The following is a 12,905-nucleotide window of genomic DNA, read 5'->3' as shown; positions in this document are numbered from 1 at the left end:
CTTGATTTTGATTGGCTAATGAGCATTGTTGCCATGGTAGTTACCATTGAATGGTAAAGTTACCATAATAGTAACTTTTATGCAATGGGGCCCAGATTATTAAAAATGTGTCACAACCCCCCCCCCCCCCCCAATTAATTTCTCCTAAGTCAAATAGGTTCCTGTGGTTCCAAAAAGATTTGACTTATGAATGTTACCTGTATAACCTTGAAGCTCATTACCCCCCCCCCCCCCTCAAATCATAACTTACAAATGCCTGCAGTGGCATGCAATATCCAAGAATCTTTTTTTCTAAAACAAATATTTATAAAGAAAAATTTATAGGGAACTGCCAATATTGTTTCTGGTCTGAAAGGAAAATATACATGTAGTCACATTTTTCAAATGGTTATGTACGAGAAATTTAGTTACAAAAGAAAAATTGAAGACAATGTTTGATCAGTTAGCATTTCTTCTTTGTTAAAATCACAAAATAATTCATGCATGTTAAATAGCATTTCTGAATGAAGTGTTTCCATATTTTGGCAAATTATCTATTTTTCATGTGAAATCAAAATTATAAACTCAATCCCAATTATATCTGTGTAAAGTGAAATCATTTGGCTTATAGAGCCTTGGTAACGAAAAATAATTATAAATTTATCAATCAAAGTTGTCATATTTCAGGCTTATTCACTTTGAATAATTTTTTGGGTGTGATTCCGAGGATTTGGGTGAGAAGTAACTGGAAAGAGATAAATCAAAAGTTTACATGGAAAAAATTGTTTACATTATTATACTATGTCACACAATGCACACAAAAGAAGGGATTATGTCATGGTCATTTATTGCAGGTGACTTGAATAATGACCCTTGCATCTTGCAGCCCAGAGTAGAATCATAAATTCTTTCTTTTCTTCCTGAGCATTTTCATCTTCCATCATTTGTTTCCCAGAGCTCAACCTGAAGTCTCATCTTTTACTTAGAGAGAATTCCTATCCTGTTCAAAATCTGCACCACTTTTCCTTCATCTTAATCATCTTTGCTCTTCATTATAGCATCTAGTCATGTCCCTCGATCCATTTTCAACGTATTCATCACTTGTATTTCCTCCTCCCCATGAAGTCCTTAGCCTTGGTCTTTTCTGAAGCTTCCTTGCTTCCTGGCTTTGCTGGCCCTTAATTCCTTCTCAATGAATTCATCTCTTGTGTTTCCTACCCCTCCCCCTGAAACCCTTGGCCTTTGGTCCTTTCTGAAGTTTCTTTGCCCTCGCCTTGCTCCTGGCATCCACTCCTCTCACCCATCGGTCACGATCCATCTCCCATCGGAGCTGCTTCAGGTCTGAACAGAAAAAAAGAAAATTCAGAAAGATCAGTGATATTTCAAGGATGTTTCATAAAGCTTTTCGCTATTGCAATTGTGGAAGAGCCGTGGTGTAGTGGTTCTGACTCTCGCCTTGTAAACAGAGGGTCATGTGTTCGAATCCCATCACGGTCTAGCATCCTTTGGCAAGGAGTCAATCTACACTTTGCTACTCTCGACCCACGTACTAAATGGGTACCCGGTAGGATGCGAAAGATATAGTATGTTTGAATTTGCCAGCACCACAATGAGGCTGCATGAATGCAAGGAATGCTCCCCAGGGAGTGGAAATTGTGCACTTTTCGTGCTTGATTGAAATGAATCCAATGACCGGGGTAATAAAATGCTGTAACGCGCTTTGAGCCATTCTGGGAAAAGCGCTATATAAAAATCGGCCATTATTATAGTTAATTGCTAACTGGTCTATATCCAGTGTATCCTGGATCCATTGTTTGGTCTAAATCCTACATGGTCTATTCCTAGTTCTTCTACAACCAGTTTGTGTACAAATTGTTTGGTCTAATTGCCATTTAGCCCATTTTACTTTTTGTCTAAATTCCAGTTAGGCTTAATCCATTTTGTCCAATATCCACTCACCACTAGGTCTTTATGGTCAGATGAACTGTTTATGTATCAAATTTACATTTGACTAAGTTAGAACTAACAAGAAGACAAATGATCAATTGGGAAATAGACTAACTGGGTATTGGACCAAGTGAAGTGTGGACCAATTATTGAAAATGTACAATTTCAATATACTGGCTTCAGTAATAATACAATTAGATTGACTGAGAGAAATTTGTTATGAATATCAAATATTTGTTTGTTGACAGGAGATTGATCTATTATCTAACAAATTTCTCTACAAGAGCTTTGACATTTAATTGTTGATTTTCACATTGAGAAAGTGAAGGTATTTGTTTGGATTTTTTTTCACAAATATACATTTTATAGCAACTTCGTTGAATTCCAAATACTCAAGTTCAGTTGAGGACAAGACCTTTGGAATACTGTCCCTTAAAAAAAAAATGTGACAGATGTCCAAAGATCTATCAGCTTCCGTAATCTTTGATGTCTTTTCTGATTCCCTCGTGAGCAATTCCGATGATCTGAAAGCAATACATCACGTAGCATGAAAGTGTTTTGCTCATTTTCCACTGAGACCTGGATGGTCTCAAGAAATATTATTTTAGGTCTCATTTTCTGAGAAGATTGCTCAAGGTCTATAGGGTGCTCATTTCCCAGAGACCTTTGAGAGACAACTGAAAACCTGCAAAATGGCCAGATCAATCAACAAAAAAAAATATATAATGTATAAGCTATACCAACCTGCTTTGTCTTTGTTGGCAAGAGCATTGAGTCCAACATCAAACTTTGAGCCAACATTTTCATCAATCATACTTGAAATCTATAACACAACGCAAAGAAGGAATTGTGTATCAAACATATATAGTTATAAAATGCATAAAAGTCTACCGATGTCTCGGTTTTTCCGCTTTAACTGTTTTTAAAAGACAAGTCCACCCCAATAAAAAATAGATTTGAATAAAAAGAGAAAAATCCAACTAGCATAACACTGAAAATTTCATCAAAATCGGATGTAAAATAAGAAAGCTATGACATTTTTATGTTTCGCTTAATTTCACAAAATAGTCATATTCACATCCTGGTCAGTATGCAAATGAGGGAACTGATGACATCTATCACTCACTATTTCTTTAGTATTTTATTATATGAAATATTCTAATTTTCTCCTCATTGTTCTGTGAAACATAGTTTTATTTCGTCCTAAACATGTGGAATTACCATTGTTTGATATTTTATGTTTCAGTAAAGTTGGTCTTTATTGTCAAATCTGTAAAAATTGAAATATTGTACAATTCAAACAATAAAAAACAAAAGAAATAGTGAGTAAGTGACATCATCGATTCTCTCATTTGAATGTGACTAAATTGTGCACATAACTATTTTGTGAAAAATAAGCGAAACTTTTAAATGTCATTTTTTTCTTATTTTATATCCGATTTTGATGAAATTTTCAACATGTTTGTCTGATTTTTCTCTATTGATTCAAATCAACATTTGTCTGGGGTGGACTTGACCTTTAATATGTGCTGACTTTTTAAAGTGGTTGGTCAACCTTGAGCTCTGACCAAAAACAATCACATAAGTCATAATATTTAGTCTGACATTTTCATCAATTATACCAGGAGTCTACAACACAAAGTAAAGGGAGTACAGAAAAGGTGTTGGCAAAAACATTATATTCATAATAGATATAACTATATAGATGCATTAGAACTCTTCACTGATACCATAGATTATCAATAATAACAGAATGGTTTGACTACACTATTGACAATTGGCACAAATTCTTTCAAAAATAAACAATACGTAAGATACTCAATACAATGTTTCCATAAGCTGAAATCCAATACAATTTGCAGGGAATAGACAAATAACTAAAAAAAAATTTCACCCTGACAAATTCATGATGGTTTTAGCTGAGTGTATTCCTTCAACCTTCTAGCCAAAATTCTCTAAATCAGTTTAAACGTGCATGTCTCCAAAACAAAGCACTTCTAAACACGGCTTTTCATTCATTGTAATGATTTGTTTTCACCCCCACCCCCTCATTCTCTCTCTTAGACTTATTTGTAATTATGTTATGAAAGCACATAGAGACTTTGTGTATTATGCGCTATAGAAATGTCATTTTATCATTATCATTATTATTATTATATTGTTGTTGTTCATTTTACATGTATTAATATGATTTATTCTTACAATGGGGCAAATTTTTACAAGCAGTTGTGCTTTCTTTGACCCCTCCACGTGTTATATATCTCTTAATGTCAATGATTTGTATATATGTATATCTTTAAGTGTCGAAATAAATTTGAATTCGAATTTGAAATTAACTTACCTGTTCAGTAACATCACCTAGTTCTTGTGCACCTTTCCTTTGTTTCTTGCCATTCTTCTTTATGTTCTGTTTTAGTTTCCTCTTGTTTGATGTTACAGGGGTGGGTTCCTCATCTGTTAATACCAAAAAATTAAAAAGATAAATCAATAATTGTGCATTAAAATTTTATTAGGAAATATACATCAGCTTACTAAAAGGAGGGTTAGGAATCAAGCTATGTAGTTTAATACTCAATCCTCTGTTCAACTTAGATTTAGAACATTACACTTCAATGGCCCATATTCTGAAGTTAGGTTTAACTTAGACCATGGTCTAACTCTGTGCTCAAATTATGGGAAGCCAAATCTACAAATTTGTATTAAGTTTTATATTTCTTATGTTCACTTTGCTCTTTCCTGATTCATCGATGGTGAAGACAATCATTAATTTATACTTGCTACACAATTATGAATGATTTGAGAGCCAAATGAGCTGAAATATATCTCTACTGTTAGTGATTTATGTATACTTAAACCACAACTTTAAACCTTAGTTTAAGTTAAACCCTTCTTCAGAATATGGGCCATTGTGTATAGAACAGAGATAATACTGTAGTAAATCAAACATTGCACCTTTTCTTCCAATATGTCAATAATTGGCACTTATAGAGATGCAGCATCATCCTCGTCATCATCATCACTCATCATTCCCATCAGGTACCTTCATCATCACCATTGTTATAATCGTAATCAACATTATACACATCATCACTATCAACATCACCACCACCACCATCATCATCATCATTGTCTTCTTCATCATCATCATCTTCTTCATCATCATCATCATCATCATCATCATCACCACCACCACCACCATCATCACCACCATCATCATCCCCATCACCACCACAACAATCATCATCATCCCCACCACCACCACCACTATCCAGCTCCTCATCACGACCACCACATCCTCTTCATCACCATCGCCATCACCACCACCACTCCACCATATCATCATTATCATCAACATAACCACCACCACCATCATCATCATCACCACCACCATCATCATCATCATCATCATCATCATCACCATCATCATCATCCTCCTCCTCACCATCACCATCATCATCATCAGCAACAAAGAACTCTTACCTTCATCAGACATCTCAAAGGCCTCCTCATCCAAACCATCCAGGTCTGCACTCTCCCCAATCTCCTCCTCATCATCTCCATCATCTATTCCAATATCATCATCCTCTTCTTCATCATCATCCTTGTCATCATCTGAGGAAGAACCATCATCCTGTGCTTTCCTCTTCTTTGATTTCTTGGATGATGTCTTCTTCTGGAATTCTCTGATAATCAGAGAAGCAAAGAAAAGAGATGAAAACAAGAATGATGTATTTGAATATGAAACCTCAATAAATCAATGCAGTATCATAATAAAACACATTTTAAATAATTATGAAACAAGAAAGAAAACACAATTTTGCTTGACTTGTCAAATAATCCATTGCTTTTGTTAACTTCCTTGTTGAATAATTAAAATCAAGCAAGACCAAGGATTGAGAGCAAAGGACTTACCAGGATCGCTTAAACATTACGTAACTAGCTTCTACAACCTATCTAATATCCTGGCAATGTTTTATCAACCTTATTCTAAAAAGTAAGACACAAAATACTTTTATTACTTCCTGCAATGCTGCAATTTAACCAATCCAGAGCATATTCATCATTTTCTATATGGACTACAATAGGTCTACTCATGAAAAATATCACTATAAATGGGTTTGAGAACATTAATATTTGAGTCCATGTCATTTCTTTCAAAATAAGTGGTCTGATGTAAATAATCGCTTGTGATTGATATAAATCTTTAAAATTGAATTCACACAAACACCGACCCACCCAACCACACAACTAAGACTTACCCAGCAAAGTCAATATCTTCATCATCATCCTCCAAATTACCTTCCATCTCATCTATGAAACAAAGAAAACCAAAACATATATGAAAACACATGTAAGACTATGGAACACTAAAGTGGAGGAACATACATGAAAACACATGCAAGACTATGGAATGCTAAAGTGTGATTACCAGTATTTTTGCCATAATTCAATAATTATTTTAAAAGCTGATACTTTTTTCTAATTTCTGAATGGCAGCTGATAAGGTTCATGTCCAAAAAAAATTGAAGATGCAGAAAAAAATATGTAAAAAAAGAAACACAGCATCATGTAACAATAAACATACCAAGTATCCTGTCGAATTCTTCATCATCTACACTGGAAGCATCACTGTCGATTTCATCTGGAGACTCGTTACTGACATTGGTTGTTATCCTCTCATTCTCCTCCTCTTCTTTCTTTCTCGTCGTCATCATCATCATCATCATCACCTAACTCATCATCCCCCTTTTCTTGACTATCTGCCTTCTTGGTTTCTTTAGATTTCTTGTCCTTTTGATCTTTCTGAGAAAAGAATCTGGTAAAAAGAAATAAAACCAAACCCACTCCATATTTAAGATCCATTTAATGAACAAATAATCAAAACCTATTATAGGAGCCTCGTTTTCTTCTGATATTTTAAAGAGAAGTCAATTAATATATATTGTTCTCTTTCCTTGGTTTGAGATCTGACTAATATAAAAATTTATTGGTGTTACTCACTCGGCAAACATTTTTGAGACAAATGAATGTCTGAATGTCAACTGTTTTACGTAGAGTGCAATAAGATACATATTTTGTTTCCTATCAAAAAGAATAAAACCAACTTATCTCATGCAAAACTTCAATGATCACAGATCACAGAAAGGTCTGAAAATAAATCATTCCCACGTGACTCATCACAATTTGCAACGAGCTGAAAAACAAAGGCTTCACTTTTCTCTTAAACATATACATTGTAGTCGGCATATATACAGTTAAATCTGCTTTAATTGAACCTCATGGAACCACACAAATTTGTTCAACTTAAGCATAATATGATTTAGAAGAATTAAATAACAAAAGTATGGCATAATTTGATCTGAAAAAAAAAATCTGTGACTTAGGATATTATTCAACTTAAGGATGGTTGACTTAAGCCCCTTTCACACTTGGTGGTGCGACTGCTTACAACCGTTGCAATTGTGTGCAACATATATTGTGACCGACTGATAGTGTGAAAGCCCCTCAATGATGGCTGATAGATTCTATTGTACAACGCCTACTTAGCTTGTTGTACGCGATTAAATGGGAGGCTGAATGTCACCGTTGTACAAAAAACGTACCATCCAAAATGTGCCGTCCAAAATGTACCATCGCACGGCTTTAGGAGGTGATGTCACAATGCGATTTCATTGAAAAAGGTGACAATGTGCATACAGCTTGCTGGCTAAATGCGCAATGCTGTCCAAGATCATGTTCGCTTGTGGGATTTCGCTTTTCGCTTTCAATATTTTTGCTTCCTTTTCATAGATTACTGGAGGGAAAAACTCTTTGTTTTTTTCATATTTTCGCTAGATTTCGAGGTGTTGTACAACACAAATAGCGAATATTCTTATTCGTGCAATGGTGCAAGATTTCGCATTCAGTGAAAGAAAGAAACGCTCTACTCAACTCGGCAAATGCCTCGTTTAATAGAGTATCTTTCTTTCACCTCATGCGAAATCTCGCACCATCGCACTCATGCCTATTCGCTATTTGTATACTGTATATTGTTTCAAGTCTTGTGTACATTAATTGAAGCCATACCTGTGGAAAAACATCTCATCAATAGGAACATTTTCCTCTGTAAGACTCGTGAAGCCTTTGCTGTTAACTGGGATACTCCGGACAGCTGGTGGTTTATAAGACCTAGATTTGGGTTGCATCACAGATTCCTTGCCTGTAATGATTTAGAAATATAAAAAAGAAGGATGATGATAATAATAATAATAAAATAGGTATATTTACCCAGGGAAGCCACTTCAGTTCTGAAAACTGTACTCTTAGCGGGCCCTGCTATTATTATTACCCCGGCTTTAGCTGGGCTGCCTAGGTGCTCAAGCATTCAAGGAATGTCTTCCTACTAGGTACCCATTCACCTCACCTGGGTTGAGTGCAGCAGAATAAATTTCTTGCTGAAGGAAATTATGCCATGGCTGGGATTCGAACTCATGACCCTCTGTTTCAAAGTCAGAAGACTAATCCACTGGACCACAACGCTTCATGATTTGTTCTTATAACTTGGGGTAAAGTAAAACTTGAAAATTGGTAAATATACGTTTTTCATTTTTGATTTTATAACAGATTATAACAGATTGTCTTGTCAAGGCAAATTACTTATTTACAGGCCATAGGCTTTTATTGTATACAATTTCCCAATCCATATAATTTACTACATAACATTTCTTTGCATTTTATGAAATCAATACAATAAACTGAAGATAAAAAAACTGTCAAATTTTAATAACCCACTAGCATTGATCATGCCCCTCAAACATATAATAAGCACAGGAAAAACAAGTACAATATTCCTTCAATTTAGTAATTGCTGCTATTAGTGATCACAATGAAGCAGTATGCATCTTTCTCTCTTCACGACCACCTCTTTCATTTCATCTCCCAACACCCATTTTTTGGTTACACAGATTAGTTTTAAAAAACTCAACCCACCCACCACTCACCGATAAGCTTTTGCTTGGGGTTCTTGTAGACGAATCTATCAAGAAAGCGACCTGAAGTGAAATCTTGGAGAGGATTTCCTGTGTAGAAGACCAATGATCCAGCTAAGAGCTGAGCTGCAAACAGTGCTACCGATGGATGGAAGTGTTTTGATAACTGTAGAATGAAAAATATAAGGGTTCATATAATTTCATTTACAATGCAAAAACTCCAGTGTTGATTTAACACCAGCCCGGAATCTATATTAGTGCACACCAGAGAAGTATTGAAACAACACCAGTTTGGAATCAAACCGATGCTGTTTTAATACACCTATCTGGTGTTAGACAAAAACGAGGCTGGTGTTGTTTAACACTCCTCTGGTGTGGACATATATAGATTCTGGGCTGGTCTCAAATCAACATTTTGCAGTGTAGTAGGTAGAAGTAAATTCACAGAATGTATGTGTAGGTGTTCTTGATACCGTATATCTTGGGTGATGCATGTACATGTATTATGAAAAAAATATCATACTAAGATTTTTTTTAAAGAAAAACAGAAAAGGAAGGAAGAATGAGAGAAAGAAGGAATAAAATAACAAAATAAAGAAAAAAATATGAAAACAAGTTTTAAAGAAAGACTGAAAGAGAAAGAAAAAAAAGAGACATAGAGAAAGAATAGGAGTAAAGAGAAGCGAATTAAAGAAAAAGAAAAACTTTGCAAGGGCCAAAAAAAAAACCCAAAGAGCTTTGTCTTGGTCTTACCACTTTGAGTTCCCACATGACAGCATTATCTACATGACTATGAAGTGGATTCCTAGCTAGGGGGTCATATCCAACGGGAATACCTTAATTACATGAAAAGAAAGATAGAGGGGGATAAAAGAAAGTCACAATGAAATATTCAAATTTTCTAATGCCATCCAAATATCATAAACAAATAAAGCTTGAATCGCATCTTACTTCCCAAGGATTCAAATGAATTTAAGATGAGCTAAAAATTATCTTGCCTTCTCACCACAATTTTCAGGCATTCTAGGCCTTTCAAAGGGGACAAGACTTGAACATCAAAAATATGATATCTTTCATTCACATTTTAAAAACTATACACCACTGCTATATCTCTACGGCCATGATATTAATCTAAAATACAGTACGCTACCTTATGAATAATAGGTAAATGCCAGTTGTGGTAACGATATCAAAATGAGTTCTTACAGAATCCAATTAAACAACCACCAAAGTGTCTGTTTGTATGAATAAAAAATATGTGCTAAAGGATTCTGGAAGAAATTGTGTAATTGCTGAGAAATTAGCAAATAAGCACAGGATTCAGCCCAAGCGTCGGGCCGACATTCAAAGCTATATAATACATTGTCCCACGTGCGCTTATCTGTGTTGGTGATCTTCAGTGTGAACATTTTTCAGCGTAGATTTCAAGATTTCACAAAGTTCAGTTTATGTAACTGTACCAGATCTAGATCCTTGATGATATACTGACAATTAAGCCTGGTTTTACAGACTTTATCATGAAATCAGTGTTTACTGCAACTACTGGCATTTCTCTTTAACCTGAAGCAGCATTTTAACTTACATATAATTTGGAGCTATATGATCATACTTATTATGCTCAGTGGGAATATGGGGTACACCTACTGTTGAACTTGTCAGTTTTTCATTTTCTTAATTAAATGTTTTTGTAGTACTTTTGGGCTCCACCAAATGGTAAAAACACTTATATTTTTGAATTCTTTATGTTTCAATCTTTCCAACAGTATATGTTTTTTGGGGGTTAACATGTATAAAGATATATATATGTGGAGCGTTGTGGCCCAGTGGATAAGTCTTCTGACTTTGAAACAGAGGGTCGTGGATTGGAATCCCAGCCATGGCGTAATTTCCTTCAGCAAGAAATTTATCCACACTGTGCTGCACTCGACCCAGGTGAGGTGAATGGGTACCCGGCAGGATTAAGTCCTTGAATGCATGAGCGCTGAGAGGCAGCTCAAGCTAAAGCTGGGGTAATAATAACAACGCGCCTCGGAATAGAATATTTCTAGATAGATGGTGCTATATAAATGCCTATTATTATTATTATTATATATTCCTTTGAAACAGGATACGTAAAACCACTGAATTTAGTACCCCACTGCCCATCTTCAATCATGAAATGTTATCTTCATGTACGTTGGTAAAAGATATCAATCATTTATCCTTACAACATTACATTCAGAGTCACTCATTTGATAAGACCATTGCTAAATGCTGCTGTAAATGAGTGTCGAGACAACATTTGTATATATTAATATGGTATAGGATTTTTTTTTTTTAGAAAACAAAATTGAACAAATGGGGTTATGCACTTTCTTAGATATATTTCTCACCTTGCTTTTCACCTGGTCTGGCTGGTCTATGTACCCAAGATGCCCTTTCATTGCTACCTGTTAGGGATTTCTCAGGATGGGATATTGTTCCCCTCTTTGATTCACTATCATCATCTTCTTCTTCTTCTATATCCATGAAATGCTCATCCTCATCATCCTAGTCAATGATGAAAGAAATAGAATAATAATAAGGAAGAATCTAAACATACTTTCATTCATTCACTCACTCATTCACTCTCATTCATTCATTCATTTATTCATTCTACATGTATCTTCTACAAGCCCCTCCCAACAAAAAAAATATATTTATTGTATCATTTATTGTATTTTACTTATCTATTTACACTTTCATTTAAAAACTCAATTGTCTCATTCAAGCCACAGACATTATGACTGAAAGTGCATTATTGTTAATCACTACATCTTTAATCTCAATACCTGTTTTAACTGTGAGTTTGAATCATCTATTTGTGTCTTTTCCAAATAAAATAGATAAAAAAGTAAACATACAAACAAATGGGTACTTGAATGAAGGAAAACATAAATCAACAAATAAATAACAAAAGAAAACAAGTGGAATGCCTCTTGCCGTCTCACCTGCATCACGCGGTTCAATATAGCAGCAGTGCTCACTTTGAATACTACTCTAACTCGCACAAGATGTTCAGTGATACATGGTTACTCTTATGTCCACTTTTTATGAACTAGACCAATAAACTTACAGAGATATGATGGTTATTCAACATGGCCAAAGTTCATTGACCTTACATGACCTTTGACCTTGATCATGTGACCTGAAACTCGAACAGGATGTTCAGTGATACTTGATTACTCTTATGTACAAGTTTCATGAATCAGATCAATAAACTTTCAAAGTTATGATGGTAATTCAACAGATACACCCAATTCGGCCAAAGTTCATTGACCTTTGACCTTGGTCATGTGACCTGAAATGCGCACAGGATGTTCAGTGATACTTGATTACTCTAATGTCCAAGTTTAATGAACTAGTCCAATAAACTTTCAAAGTTATGATGGTAATTCAACAGATACCCCCGATTCGGCCAAAGTTCATTGACCCTAAATGACCTTTGACCTTAATCATGAGACCTGAAACTTGCACAAAATGTTCAGTGATGCTTGATTACTATTATGTCCAAGTTTCATGAATCAGATCCATAAACTTTCAAAGTTATGATGGGAATTCAACAGATATCCCCAATTCGGCCAAAGTTCATTGACCCTAAATGACCTTTGACCTTGGTCATGTGACATGAAACTCATGCAGGATGTTCAGTAATACTTGATTAATCTTATGTCCAAGTTTCATGAACTAGGTCCATATATTTTCTAAGTTATGATGACATTTCAAAAACTTAACCTCAGGTTAAGATTTCGATGTTGATTCCTCCAACATGGTCTGAGTTCATTGACCCTAAATGACCTTTGACCTTGGTCATGTGACATGAAACTCTAATAGGATGTTCAGTAATACTTGATTAACCTTATGGCCAAGTTTTATTAACTAGGTCCATATACTTTCTAAGTTATGACGTCATTTCAAAAACTTAACCTCAGGTTAAGATTTGATGTTGATGCCGCCGCCGCCGTCGGAAAAGCGGCGCCTATAGTCTCACTT

The 12,905-nt window shown here is 35.1% G+C and overlaps 1 protein-coding gene across 1 annotated transcript in view; it reads right to left on the bottom strand.

Annotated features, from left to right (window-relative positions):
- Positions 1-906: 906 nt before the first annotated feature.
- LOC121418183 (CCAAT/enhancer-binding protein zeta-like) overlaps positions 907-12,905 on the bottom strand; it is a 26,643-nt gene continuing 14,644 nt past the window's right edge. The window contains exons 15-25 of the mRNA XM_041611910.1: positions 11,267-11,423; positions 9,648-9,730; positions 8,907-9,060; positions 7,993-8,125; positions 6,662-6,742; positions 6,512-6,627; positions 6,186-6,237; positions 5,407-5,609; positions 4,268-4,380; positions 2,671-2,749; positions 907-1,320 (exon numbers count right to left, since the gene is read on the bottom strand). Of these exons, the coding sequence (XP_041467844.1) occupies positions 1,178-1,320; positions 2,671-2,749; positions 4,268-4,380; positions 5,407-5,609; positions 6,186-6,237; positions 6,512-6,627; positions 6,662-6,742; positions 7,993-8,125; positions 8,907-9,060; positions 9,648-9,730; positions 11,267-11,423 (1,314 nt within the window). The 3' untranslated portion in view covers positions 907-1,177. The remainder of the gene's footprint in view (positions 1,321-2,670; positions 2,750-4,267; positions 4,381-5,406; positions 5,610-6,185; positions 6,238-6,511; positions 6,628-6,661; positions 6,743-7,992; positions 8,126-8,906; positions 9,061-9,647; positions 9,731-11,266; positions 11,424-12,905) is intronic.

The sequence above is a fragment of the Lytechinus variegatus genome, chromosome 7 (genome assembly GCF_018143015.1).
Source record: "Lytechinus variegatus isolate NC3 chromosome 7, Lvar_3.0, whole genome shotgun sequence".
In the NCBI taxonomy this organism is placed as follows: Eukaryota; Metazoa; Echinodermata; class Echinoidea; order Temnopleuroida; family Toxopneustidae; genus Lytechinus; species Lytechinus variegatus.
This window is presented reverse-complemented; position numbering and strand designations above follow the sequence as displayed.